Source organism: Mustelus asterias, unplaced genomic scaffold (genome assembly GCF_964213995.1).
Source record: "Mustelus asterias unplaced genomic scaffold, sMusAst1.hap1.1 HAP1_SCAFFOLD_84, whole genome shotgun sequence".
Taxonomy (NCBI): Eukaryota; Metazoa; Chordata; class Chondrichthyes; order Carcharhiniformes; family Triakidae; genus Mustelus; species Mustelus asterias.
This window is the reverse complement of record NW_027590138.1, coordinates 914,022-928,414: the sequence shown is the minus strand read 5'-3', so window position 1 is coordinate 928,414 and position 14,393 is coordinate 914,022. Positions and strand designations below refer to the sequence as shown.

The window sequence follows — 14,393 nt, the reverse complement described above, 5'->3', positions numbered from 1 at the left end:
CTCTGAGAGTAGATTCTAACAGTTATAATCTTACCCAAGCATGGCCAGTGAAAAATCAGAGCTCAAGTGGGGACTGGACAGGTCTCTTACCTGCCATTTGGAAACTAAGAACAAGAAACTTATCAATTAAAATGATTAGAGAATAGAGCCAATGTTTCGAGTCTGGATGACACTTCATAAGAGCTCTTATAAAGGGTCATCCAGACTCGAAACATTGGCTCTATTCTCTCTCCACAGATGCTGTTAGAACTGCTGAGATTTTCCAGCATTTTCTGTTTATTTTTAAGATTCCAGCATCTGCAGTATTTTATGATTAAATGATTCGGTCTGATTGGAATCCCCACGACCCTCCCGCAAAACAGAGGGAGTGGTGGCAAAGGGAGAAAAAGGATAAGGATGATAAAGTCTGGGTTCTGATTCTCTGAGCCCATGTAGAATTAACAAAATATGTGAATCAGTTTATAAAGAACAGAAGTTACCCATCCCTAACAAAAACTGATCAAATTAAAGTAAATAGATTGAGGAATATAACAAAAAAAATTAATAGATGAAGTTTAAAACCATTTGTTTTGTTTTAAACTTGTGTAAAGTGATGTAATTGTGTGCCAAGTTTTTGCTGCTCACTCCCCACCCCTTTAGGTTCTGTAGAAAAGTTAACCCTTTCAGCAGACAGTTCATTTGTTTTTAAATCGCCCGAAAACTTGTGTGTCTATTTTAATTCATAATTGAAGATTTATGGGAATTGGCTAAGATGGGCTTTTGACATTTTTAAAGTATAAAAAAGTGATCTTGAGAAGGCAATTTGGTAGAGAGAGGTGGAGGGAGAGATGTTTACAGAGAGGTGTTGAGAGCTGTTGGTTTCACAAGTTATCCACGTTTTTGGAGCGGTCACTTCATGTCCTGGTCTGAGAGGGATGGAGAGAAGTCTGTTCAATTGTTAATGTTAAACTTTCTCTATTAACTGTTAATCGACAATCTGTTTTTATCTTTCTGACTTGTTAAATTTTTAATGATTATTAAACTTTCTGCATTCACCATTTAAAGTGTTCTTTCTTGCCATATGGTTAAGACACTGGAACCTGGTGTGATTTACGATTAGGGAGGTTATTGTAAACAAGAGAACCCTCATAAATCTTAGTTCAAATAAATCAAAGTTCTGACAAATGGAATGTTATCCTTTATTATTCCGGACAAATGTGAGGTAATGCATTTTGGAAGGTCTAATACAGATAGAAAGTATACAGTAAATGGCAGAACCTTTAGGAGTATTGATAGGCAAAGGGATCTGGGTGTACAGGTACACAGGTCACTGAAAGTGGCAATGCAGATGGAGAAGGAAGTCAAGAAGGCATACGGCATGCTTGCCTTCATCAGCCGGGGTATTGAGTTTAAAAATTGGCAAGTTATGTTGCAGCTTTATAGAACCTTAGTTAGGCCGCACTTGAAATATAGTGTTCAATTCTCGTTGCCACACTACCAGAAGGATGTGGAGGCTTTGGAGAGGGTGCAGAAAAGACTTACCAGGATGTTGCCTGGTATGGAGGGCATTAACTGTGAGGAGAGGTTGGAGAAACTTGGTTTGTTCTCACTGGAGTGACGGAGGTTGAGGGAAGACCCGATAGAAGTCTACAAGATTATGAGAGGCATGGACAGAGTGGATAGTCAGAAGCTTTTTCCCAGGGTGGAAGAGTCAATTACTAGGGGGCATAGGTTTAAGGTGCGAGGTTTAAAGGAGATGTACGAGGCAGATTTTTTACACAGAGAGTAGTGGGTGCCTGGAACTCGTTGGCGGGGGAGGTAGTGGAAGTGGATACGGTCGAGACTTTTAAGGGGCATCTTGACAAGTACATGAATGGGATGGGAATAGAGGGATGTGGTCCCCGGAAGGGTAGGGGTTTTTAGATAAGTCAGGCACCATGGTCGGTGCAGGCTTGGAGGGCTGAAGGGCCTGTTACTGCTGTAATTTTCTTTGTTCTATTACGAGAGAAATTGAACAGAGAAGTAAAGATGTTGTACTTCAGTTACAGTCCAACAGGTTTATTTGGTAGCAAATACCATAAGCTTTCGGAGCAATGCTCCTTCGTCAGATGGAGTGGTCTCAGAACAGAGACCACTCCATCTGACGAAGGAGCATTGCTCCGAAAGCTTATGGTATTTGCTACCAAATAAACCTGTTGGACTTTAACCTGGTGTTGTGAGACTTCTTACTGTGCTTACCCCAGTCCAACGCCGGCATCTCCACATCATGTACTTCAGTTATACAGGGCGTTGCTGAGACTGCATCTTGAACACTGGCTGCAGCTTTGTCTCCTATTTAAGAAATGATACAAATGCATTGAGAGTGGTTCAGAGGAGGTTTAATAGATTGCTTCCCAATTCTTGACCCTCACAGGATAAATTTTATCCGATTTTTCTTGTCTTCACCTCTGATAAAGAGTAATCCTGACTCAAAATGTTGTCTCTATTCTCTCTTTACAGATGCTGTCAGACTTGCTGAGATTGTCCAGCGTTTTCTGTTTTTGTTTCAGTTTCCAACAACAGCAGAATTTTGCCTTTATACTCATTCTTGTTCGATAAGGACATCAAAAGTATCAGGTATAGCACGAGAACGCAACACAAAAAGATCATCCATGATCTAAATAAATGATGGAGCAGACTCAAAGGGCCAAATGGTTACTTCTGCTCTGATGTCGAATGTTGGTCACAAATTCCTGAGAATTCTGAACCAAGGCTGGAAGATTCGCCTTGCTTGTGTTCGTGGGAAAATGTCCAGGAGAACCATCACTGTGAAGGACAGTTCTGGGATTAAAGGTTGCCAGACTGGAAAAGGAAAACAATGGAAATAAACCCTTGGAGTAAAGAATCACTTTGGGCTGGTTTTTGGAGAAAGTATGTCAACATTCCAAGGCAGGGTAAAATATATCCATTGAGTGGATATTTAATGGTGTTAAGAGTAAAAGGGCAAAGTTTAATTTTACAGTTTAAGGGCTATGTTCCCTATGAAAAAGTGTTTAATCATTGTTGCTTCCAGTTTGTTGGAGGAAACATCAGAAAACTTGAAGTTTTGTCATGTGATTCTTTAATTTGTTTACTGGGTTTAGAATTCATTTTTAAAAATTGTTGATCGTCAGAGATCCTAACAGTTCATTTAAAGCCACACGTTTCGACTTCCCATTTGAGTCTGGGACACCTTTCTGTCTCTCTATTGCTCGTGTCAATGACAGCCAGGCGACGGAGCTGAGAGCTGAATTTAGCTGAGAATAATGGGGCCTGCGCCCCAGTTGGGAAACTGCCATGGACGTCGCACTAATAGAGAGACAGGAAGGTGCTGGAGGACTGAGTGGGAAATGGGCCTCCAACCAATTGTTATATCAGTTACTCAGAGCTAAAGAGAAACCTGTCTCTTTAAATACAGATACAGGGAAGAGGCTGCACTGAAATCTGTCCCTTTTAACCTGCACAAAAGCAGGAGGCTGAGATTGACAGGCTGCAGGAGGAGACCATTCAGCCCATCATGTCCCTGCTATCTCTTTTAAAGAACACTCTGATTTATCCAACTGCTCTGTTCTTTCCCCACAGCCCTGCAAATTCTTCCCTTTCAAGTCTTTACCCTTTGGAAATATACTATTGAATCTTTCAAGCAGATCAGAACAATTTGTTGTGTCAAAAAATAAAATCTCATCTCCCCCTCTGACCCCTTTGCCAATTACCTTCGAGGGACTCACTTTCTGTTAAAGAGCCTGCCAACCCCTCTCACCCACTTTCCCTAAAGTGTATCAATCTCATCAGGAAAAGTCCAGCAAAATCAAATATTGTTACTGATAAAAGTTTATTAATGAAACAGAACATGATTAAAACAAACAGAAAATTACTTGAGGATCAAAGACAACCAGAGTAAAAGGATGTTCACAATGTTCTGGACACAAATGTTTTCTCTTTATCTGTTCCCTGACCTCTTTGTGGTAAAGGCAGAATTCTCTGGATCGTAAATTTAAAAAGAAGTTTATTGAATGAAAAAGGTTTACTGAACACAGTGGCACAATGGTTACTGCTGCCTTACAGCGTCCTGGCTTGGGTCCCTGTCTGTGCGGAGTCTGCACATTCTCCCCATGTCTGCATGGGTTTCCTCCGGTTTCCTCCCACAGCCAATGATGTGCAGGTTAGGTGGATTGGCTATGCTAAATTCTCATTAAGTGTACCTGAACAGGCGCCAGATTGTGGCAACTAGGGGAATTTCACAGTAACTTCATTGCAGCGTGAATGTAAGCCTACTTGTGACTAATAAATAAACTTTAAGACATTGACTTTTACAGCTTCATGCGGGTGATCAGTCTGTAGAAGAGTAACCCTCTCTGGCTCCTTCTTTGTCAGGAATTCTTGTGGAAATCAACTTTGGGAGTCTGGCTCCTTCTTTGACAGTAATTTCCTTGGAATTCAGCCTTGGGAGTCTTCAGAATTTGGTTCACATGAAAAACCTTCAGAACCTCTACTTTTATCCCCAAAGTGACCGTTACCACACATCAGAGTTGGGCCTGTTGTAACATGACAATTGATCAATTTGGTCACCAGATTAATTGAATTGGATCCTCAATTACTGACACCACTTTCTATCACTGTCTCAGACAGGAATACAAGAGAACTGGTTCATGTTATCCCTTTATCTGATTGTGTACAATACCCTTATTCACACAGTTTCAAATGTTGAGGCTAATCAGAGTTTGAAGATCTCTCTCGCCAGTACACTACGCCAGCTGCGGCACGGTGGCACAGTGGTTGGCATTGCTGCCTCACAGCGCCAGGGATCTGGTTTTGATTCTCGGCTTGGGTCACTGTCCATGTGGTGTCTGCACGTTCTCCCTGTGTCTGCGTGGGTTTCCTCCAGCTGCTCCTGTTTCCTTCCCCAGTCTGAAAGACGTGCTGGTTCAGTGCATTGGCCATGCTACATTCTCCCTCAGTGTAATCCGAACAGGCACCGGAGTGTGGTGACTAGGGGATTTTCACAGTAACTTCATTGTAGTGTTAATGTGAGCCGACTTGTGACACAAATAAATAAATAAACTTTAAAAATTTATCTTCATTGCACATTCGTTACATACACAGCAATTAAGCTTTTACATTTTAACAGCAAATAAAAACTCAGTCTTTGACTATAACGACTGATTTATTAATTGTAACTCAATTAAGGGTCACTGCTTATTCAATCACCATGATGCCCCCTCCAATTGGCCAATTCCTGAACGCTCCCCCGTGCACATCCACTCCCCTTGGCAGAGATTCACCACCCCGCCCCCCCACCGATCACCCTCCCCCATGCAAAGCTCCCCCCCCTTGGCGTCCACCCTCCTTGCATAAGCCCCCAGTCATTGTAAATACCCATCCACTAAGCCCCACCCCCACCTATCCCTTTGGCACTGTCCATGAGACACTTATGGTGCTCAACTGGGCACTGCCAGGGTGCCAGGAGGGTACTGAATGTGGCATTGCCCAATTGGCACTGCCACTGACAACCATGTGGCTTCAATGGCCTCCGAGCCCATCCCCACCTGCCCCCCCCACCCCCCCCCCCCCCCCCCCCCCCCCCAGTGTGGCCCAAGCACCTGGTCCCCGCTGGTGAAGACCAGTAGTGATTCTCGGCGATGTGACGTCTCGCCAGCGAGGGGGGGAAGCAGCCATGCTGAACCCACCAATCACATTGTAATGTAGGCAAATCTGTGCAAATAGCCTTCACTCCCTTTCTGGGAATGAAGCCGGCAAAACACAGGCCGGGAAGAGAGCAATCCTTTAGTCTCGCACGCTATCTTCCTGGCTCACCGGTCTAATCGAGCGGCGAGTCGAGCCGGTAAGATCGCCCCCTGTATCTTTCTTTCACACTCAGACTGAACAATCAGCCTTATTCTTGAGGCAGATTTCACAGAATATAATGTCCTCTCGCTGATCAAAATGAAAGAAGAAATTCTTAGTTTAAACAATTCCTGCTCGCTGCACAGATTCCACAAACATTGAGGTGAATACAGTGTGGTAACAACAAAATGACAACAATACAGTTCAGTAACAACAAACTTTTTTAAACTTCATCTTTTTTTTGTTATATTCCTCAACCTAATTGTTTTAATTTGATCAGTTTTTGTTAGGGATGGGTAACTTCTGTTCTTTATAAACTGGTTCACTCATTTTGTTACAGAACCCAGACTTTATCATCCTTATCCTTTTTCTCCCTTTCCCACCACTCCCTCTGTTTTGCGGGAGGGTCGTGGGGATTCCAATCAGAACTAATCATTTTATCATAAAAGTAAAATACTGCGGATACTGGAATCTGAAACAAAAACAAAAAATGATGGAAAGTCTCAGCAGGTCTGACAGTATCTGTGGAGAGAGAATAGAGTCAATATTTCGAGTCTGGATGGCCTTTCATAAGAGCTCTTCTGAAGTGTCATTCAGACTCAATGTTGGCTCTATTCTCTAATCATTGTATCGATAAGTTTCTTGTTCTTAGTTTCCAAATGGCAGGTAAGCTCTGGTTTTTCACTGGCTATGCTCGGGTAGGATTATAACTATTAGAAGCTACGCTCAGAGGTCCACTTTTCAATCCAGTGCTACTTGGAGTATACCGTCAGTTCACCGATTATCGGGTCACAAATTTATGATAAAATAAGTTAAATAATGCCTGAGAATATTTCTTAACCAATTACCTATCACTGTGTGTTGATTGGTCAGACCCACTTTTTACAGATTCAGGAATCTCAGCCGCTGAACACCAGCCGGTCCTGGAATAAGATTAATTCTAACTCATTCTGAGTAAATATTCTCACCAGGTCCTCTGTCAGGGCCCTGCTAAGCAGCTTTAATGGTCCGTGATTGTAGAAACTGAGCAGTCGCAGGAATGAGGCGGCACGGTAGCACAGTGGTTAGCACTGCTGCTTCACAGCTCCAGGGTCCTGGGTTCGATTCCCGGCTCGGGTCACTGTCTGTGTGGAGTTTGCATATTCTCCTCGTGTCTGCGTGGGTTTCCTCCGGGTGCTCTGGTTTCCTCCCACAGTCCAAAGATGTGCGGGTTAGGTTGATTGGCCAGGTTAAAAATTGCCCCTTAGAGTCCTGAGATGCGTAGGTTGGAGGGACTAGCGGGTCAAATATGTGGGGGTAGGGCCTGGGTGGGATTGTGGTCGGTGCAGACTCGATGGGCCGAATGGCCTCCTTCTGCACTGTAGGGTTTCTATGATTTCTATGATGTGGTCAAGGTAGTCCAGTCCCATAATGCCTCACATTCAATCTGCAGTCCTTCAATTATAACAGAATATGTGGCTTTATGTAGCTGCCTCAGCCATGGTCAACCCCAACACTGCCTTCCTGAACTGTTACAATGCCTGAGGTGTAAGTACACCCACAGTGCTGTTAGGGAGGGATTTCCAGCAACACATTCCAGACATTCACTGGACTGTAGGTGGATACCAGATTGATATATTCCATTCAACCACACCCAAGGTGAGTTATTCCAATTCCTTTATTGTCCAGGACAATATATTCACAATATCTTTAAAACAGAAATTAAACATTCCCATTTGATTTCAGGTATTAACATATTCTGTTAGTTTGTTCTTTATTGTCAATGTCAGGCTGGGGTTGTTCCGCTTGGAGCAAAGGAGGTTGAGGGGAGATTTGATAGAGGTGGACAAGATTCTGACAGGTTTAGATAAGGTGGACAAAGAAAAGCTGTTCCCATTGGTTAAAGAGACAAGGACGAGGGGGGTGCAGATTTTGGTTCAGATATGTGGGATGGCGGGGGAGGGGGGGCGATGTGAGGAAGAATATTTTGATGCAGTGAATGGTAATGACCTGGAACTCGCTGCCTACGAGGGTGGAGGAAGTGGAGACAATAAACAATTACAAAGGAAATTGGATGGGCATCTGGGGGAGTTTCAAACAGAAATAGTGACGAAATATCTCTTAACTTCCGAGCACCAGCCACTGGAGGCAAAATCGTGAGACCGGCCAGTCCAGTAGAAAGAAACCCTCCGACCCTCCCCATTGACCAACTGTGAGAATGAACAAAATGCAGTCCTGGATGTAATTGAGAGCAGAAACAATAACAGCAGAATCCAACCCCTGGAATCACTCGTGAATTTCTTGGTGTCTCAGCAGCTGGGATGAAACTCTGAATCCCTTCCCACACTGAGAGCAGGTGAATGGTCTCTCTCCAGTTTGAACTCGCTGGTGTGTCTGCAGACTGGAAGAGTTGGTGAATACCTTCTCACACTTCGGGCAGGTGAACAGCCTGTCTCCAGTGTGAACTCGCTGGTGTCTCTGCTGGTTGGATAACTGACTGAATCTCTTCCCACACACACAGCAGGTGAACGGCTTCTCCCCAGTGTGAACTCGCTGGTGTGTCTGCAGGCTGGGTAACTGAGTGAATCTCTTCCCACACTGAGAGCAGGTGAATGGCCTCTCCCCAGTGTGAACTAGTTGGTGTGTCCGCAGTTCGGATGACTGAGTGAATCCCTTTCCACACACACTGCAGCTGAAGGGCCTCTCCCCAGTGTGAACTAGTTGGTGTGTCCGCAGTTCGGATGACTGAGTGAATCCCTTTCCACACACACAGCAGCTGAAGGGCCTCTCCCCAGTGTGAACTAGTTGGTGTGTCCGCAGTTCGGATGACTGAGTGAATCCCTTTCCACACACACAGCAGCTGAAGGGCCTCTCCCCAGTGTGAACTAGTTGGTGTGTCCGCAGTTCGGATGACTGAGTGAATCCCTTTCCACACACACAGCAGCTGAAGGGCCTCTCCCCAGTGTGACTGCGTCGATGAATTTCCAGCCGAGATGGGCACATGTATCCCTTCCCACAATCCCCACATTTCCACGGTTTCTCCATGGTTCGGGTCCTCGTGACTCTGTAGTTTAAACAATCAGTTAAATCTCACACAGAACACGGGTACAATCTCTGCCTGCTGTGAATGCTGCGATGTATTTTCAAGCTGTGTAACTGGTTAAAGCTCTTTCCACACTCAGTGCATTGGAACACTCTTACTCAGGTGTGTGTGTGTCTCGGTGCTTTTCCAGTCACACAGATGCTTAAAATCTTCAGAAGCTGACAGAACAGAGAAACCTTTCCCCTTCTAGATTCAAAGGCCGATGATATTCAGGTCCCAATGAATTGAGTGACTCTGTCAGATATTGATGTGAAGTTTGGTTTGAGATTTCTGTCTATAAATTCTCACCTTCTGATATCCTGTAAAAGGAATTTACAAAAGTCATCAGTGTCAGTACAGGATAGAACTTCAGAACAGACAATTCTAGTTTCTATGGAACATTCTTTTCTCTCTCATTCCCCAAAAGCTGTGAATCTCCATCCCACACACTCTCCCTCCATTCTCACTCTGCTGTATCTAATATTCACCCTCTCAATTCTCCTGAAGGTGCTGATTGAGGCTGATTGACAGGTCCATGCTCACTGCTTCCTGTCCTGGACACAGAGCTGGAAATCTCCATGCAGGCTGCCAGACAGATATATGTCTATCTGACTGGACCAAAGACGTATGGATTATATAGACTGGGCTCACTTCCTTTCCCTTCAGTGGCTAAGGGCGGACAAGTCACCAGGACCCAATGAACCGCACGCTAGCTTTTTAAAGGAGGTTGCTGAAGAGATTGTGGAGAATTTTGTTGAAATTTTTCGTAACTTGCTAGATTTCGGGAGAGATCAGAAGATTGGCAATCAGCCAATGTGACTACCTTGGTCAAAAAGGGAGAAAGGCAGAAGGCAGGGAACTATAGGTCAGTTAATTTAACATCTATTATTGGCAAGACGCTGGAGTCAATAATCAAAGAGCAAATAGCTAATCATTGAGGAAAGCTGAATAGAATCAAACCTCGTCAACATGGTTCTATGAAAGATAAATCATGTTTGACAAATTTGCTTGAATTGTTTGAGGATGTAAGAAGGAGGGTAGATCGAGAGAAATCTGTGCTTGTAGTTTATTTTAAAAGGGCGCCATGGCAGCACAGTGGTTAGTACTGCTGCTTCACAGTGCCAGGGACTCAGGTTCAATCCCGGCCTTGGGTGACAGTCTGTGTGGAGTATGCGCATTCTCTCCATGTCTGTGTGGATTTCTGAGTGCTCCAGGTTCTTCCCACAGTCCAAAGATGTGCGGGTTAGATTGATTGGCCATGCTAAATTGCCCCTTTGTGTCCCAATAGGTGGATTAGTGGGGCAAAAATGTGGGGCTACAGGGATAGGGCCTGGGAAAGATGAGTCAAGAGTTGGGGAAGATGCAATAAAGTCACCCCTCTGTCTTCAAAACCTGGCAAATGGAGTTTAAAGTGGGGAAGTGTGAGGTCATGTATTTCAGTCGGAGGAATCAACAGGGAGATTATCTAAATAGAGAGAGGCTGCCGATGAGTGAAGTACAGCGGGATCTTGGTGTTCTTGTGCATGAATCACAAAAAGCTAGCAGGCAGGTCCCACATGAGGTAAGAAGGAAAATGGCATTTTGGCTTTTATTGCAAAGGGGTTGGAGTTTAAAAACAGGGAGGTTTTGTTGCAACTGTACAGTGTGTTGGTGATGCCTCACCTGGAATAGTGCATACAGTTTTGATCCCCTTCCCTAAACAAGGATATAGTAATATTGGACGTAGTCCAAAGGAGACTCACCAGGCTAATTCCTGGAGGGAGGGTTGTCCTATCAAGAGGGAGTAAATTGTCAAGGTCTGTGTTCCTTGAAGTTTTGAAGACAAAGGAGTTATTGAAACATATTAGATCCTGAGGGGGCTTGACAGGGTAGATGGTGAGATATTTTCAGGAGTGGAAGAGTCTCAAACAAAATAAATACCTCATTGAATGTTTTTAAGGCAAATATAGATAAATGTTTGAACAGTAAAGGAATTAAGGGTGATGGTGAGTGGGCGGGTAAGTGGGGCTGAGTCCACAAAAAGATCAGCCGTGATCTTACTGAATGGCGGAGCAGGCTCGAGGGGCCAGATGGCCTACTCCTGCTCCTAGTTCTTATGTTCTTATAAGCACTGATTCCAGATTGTTCAATACTTCTACACTGAATCCCTCTGCTTTCCTTCTCCCATATGTACTCTATGATGTACCAATCATGATACCCTAACTAAACTAAAACAAAAACCTTCTGACTCAACGAGGGATGGGTAATAAATGCTGGCCAGCCAGCGATGCCCATGTCCCATGAATGAATAAAAGAAATCACAGAATTGTTTTGATTCAAAGTTGAGACCTCATCCACACACACAACACGAGTAGAGTCTCTCCCGCTGTGAATGCTGTAATATTTTTTCAGGCTGTATAACTAGTTAAAGCTCTTTCCACAGTCAGTGCACTGGAACACTCTCATTCGAGTATGTGTGTGTCTCGGTGATTTGCCACTCACATTGATGTTCAAAACTTTCTGAAGCAGACGGTACAGAGAAACATTTCTTCTTCTGGATTCAAAGGCCAATGATAATCAGATCCTGATGAATTGAGTGAGGACGGGACGTTTGGTTTGAGATTTCTGTCTGTAAATCCTCATCACCTGATATCCTGTAAAAGAAGTTTACAAAAGTCATCACTCAGTACAAGATAGAAATTCAGAACAGATAATTCTAGTTTCTAAGGAACATTCTTTCCCCTCTCATTCCACAAAGGCTATGAATCTCCATCCCACACACTCTCCCTCCATTCTCACTCTGCTGTATCTAATATTCATCCTTCCAATTTTCCTGAAGGTGCTAATTGAGGCTGATTGACAGATCCATGCTCACGGCTTCCTGTCAATCTTTTCGGTAAAACAATTAAACGAAATCAAATCAACTGAGGGACAAATAAACATTCTTTTAATCTTTTTGGCAAAACAAGTAAACCAAATTAAATTAAATGAGGGATAGATCAAAAGGGGCAGACCTCAAAAAGAAGGGAATCGCCTGTCCTGGACACAGAGAGCTGGAAATCTCCATGCAGGCGGCCAGACAGATATATGTCTATCTGACTGGACTAACAATGTGTGGAATGTACAGACTGGATTCACTTCCTTACCCTTCAGTTGCTGCAAGTCCCCAATTTCCCACAGAGTGAGAAATGAAATGGAAAGGGGGAAACATTGATTTCCTCCCAGATGGTTTTTCTTTTGTTTTATTCAAACAAAATACAGAAAATTAAAAGTTTCTTTAGACGCTGACATACCAACTATGCAGTTGGAACTGGTCCAGGCTGCTGGATCACAGGCTGCTCTGGTTTGCCTCCCTTCTGTTCTGAAATGGGTGTAGTTGGCAAGATCTCATCCTTGGGCTCAACAATGCTGACATGATCAGGCAAAGGTTTCTTGGGTCCAATTTTACCACTTGGGTCCCATGGAAGCATGATCTTAACTTTAATTCCCAACACACCTTGCCTTAGCAGTACGTGACGCACAGCTGTATCAACATAGTAGTTCACTGGATCACCACTGTGGATCATCAGACCGTCAACAAATTTCATGGACTTGGCTCTCTGGCCTCGGAGTTTTCCGGAAACTACCACCTCGCAGCCCTTGGCTCCACTTTCCATAATGAAGCGGAGAACACCATAGCAGGCTCTACGTACAGCCAGGCCTCCGAGCAACTTGTAACGCAGGGACTCTGCCTGAGCAATAGCACAAAGCCCTCGAGTGGCAACCTTTTCGGCATAGAGCTCAACACTTCCCTCTGGTAAAGCAAACCGCTTCTGAACAACAGCAGTCGGCTCACGGATTCGACGTCCTTTCTCACCCAGCACATTCTGAGTCCTGGTGGCCAAGATGATGATCTCGGTCCTGGTGGGTGTGACCCGCACCTCCACACCGCTGTAGCCGTCCTCGGCCAACTCGCGGGTCAAGAACTCGTTGAGCTCGGCCTTGAAGATGCCGTCCGCCACGAACTTTCGCTTCTTGGAGATCTGCGCCGCCATTTCCCCTCGCGTGCAGAGGAGGGAGTTTCACTCTGAAGCTCATTGGACAACTTCCGCGCTGTGACGTCACAACGGAGCCCTACCTGAATCAGCCAATAGACATCAGCCTGTTCCGCGATGACGTCCTGGGGTTCCAGTGCGCAGGCTCGGCGAGCGGACGCGGGAGCCCCGCCCCCACCCATTGTTCCCGTTCCCCTGTTCCTCCTCGAGCCAAGGTTTCCAGGCAACCGGCTGGCGGCTCCGGCCAGAGCGGGAAGCCGCTCGGTGATCTCCCCCACCCCCCGGCCAAGGACTGCGCATGTCCAAGGGAGAGGGGAAGCTGCGCATGTGCGGAGGGCTGCCCGCCCCTTCCCACCACCACGCTGAGGTATTGACCAATGGGAAGAGTTGGAAGACCGGAAGTACCTTTCTCCTGCAGCCAACCAGAGCCCCCCATTTTCTGAATGCGGAAACCAGACAATGAGTTTGTTCACCCGCAAAGCTGCTGCTACTCTTTCTCTGAATGAAGATTGAGCTTCAGACACAGACTCAAACTTCTTTCTGTCTCCCACATCTGTGAGTAAAACACTTTCTTTTATCCCCTTTCCAATTCTTTTCTCATTCTGGGGGAAATTGGAGACTTGCAGCAACTGACGGGAAAGGAAGTGAATCCAGGGAGGTTGCAGACTCTGGAAAGGGTGGCCCAAGTCTCTTTCTCTCTCTCTCTTAAATACATTGACATCCTTTGCTCCCTCAGCTTGACACATTGATCTGTCTGGCTAAAAGGATGGTCCCTTTCCGAATGTTCACAATTAAAGGGCTGGTTTCCCCAGGAGATGGCTGACATTTAAGAGAACAATAAATTAATATAGGACAGAGATATGCCTAGTGTTGTTATATTGTAGATTTGATATATTATTTATGGTTCTGTAACAAAGTACATTTATTATTATTTCTCATCTTGTAATGTAACACTGAAGCAATGTTATATATTTTCACTCATTGAGTCATTACAGCGCAGAAGGAGTCCATTCAGTAACTCGAATCCATGCCGACTCTCTGTAGAACAATCCAGTCAGTCCCATTCCCTTTCTATATTCCCTTTCCCCTGCAAGTTTATTTCCTTCATGTGCCCATCTAATTTCTGAAATATATTAAAGGGGACAGTAAACTAATATCGGACAGAGACGTGTCTGATGTTTTTTTATTCATCCTTGGGACACGGGCATTGCCGGCTGGGCCAGCATTTATTGCCCATCCCTAATTGCCCTTGAACTGAATGGCTCGCTGGGCCATTTCAGAAGCTGGGTGAGAGTCAACCACATTGCTGTGGCTCTGGAGTCACATGTAGGCCAGACTGGGTAAGGACGGCAGATTTCCTTCCCTAAAGCACATTAATGAACCAGATGGGTTTTTTTGGTCAATCGGCAATGGTTTCATGGTCATCAGTAGATTCTTAATTCCAGATTTTGTTTTTAAATTCAAATTCCACCATCTGC

The 14,393-nt window shown here is 44.7% G+C and overlaps 1 protein-coding gene and 1 pseudogene across 1 annotated transcript in view; one reads left to right on the top strand and one right to left on the bottom strand.

Moving 5' to 3' along the window:
• Window positions 1-14,393, top strand: part of LOC144483905 (uncharacterized) — a 42,665-nt gene that overhangs the window by 19,844 nt on the left and 8,428 nt on the right. The window contains exon 5 of the mRNA XM_078202485.1: window positions 12,388-12,594. Within this exon, the coding sequence (XP_078058611.1) occupies window positions 12,388-12,594 (207 nt within the window). The remainder of the gene's footprint in view (window positions 1-12,387; window positions 12,595-14,393) is intronic.
• Window positions 12,110-12,921, bottom strand: LOC144483884 (small ribosomal subunit protein uS3 pseudogene; annotated as a pseudogene).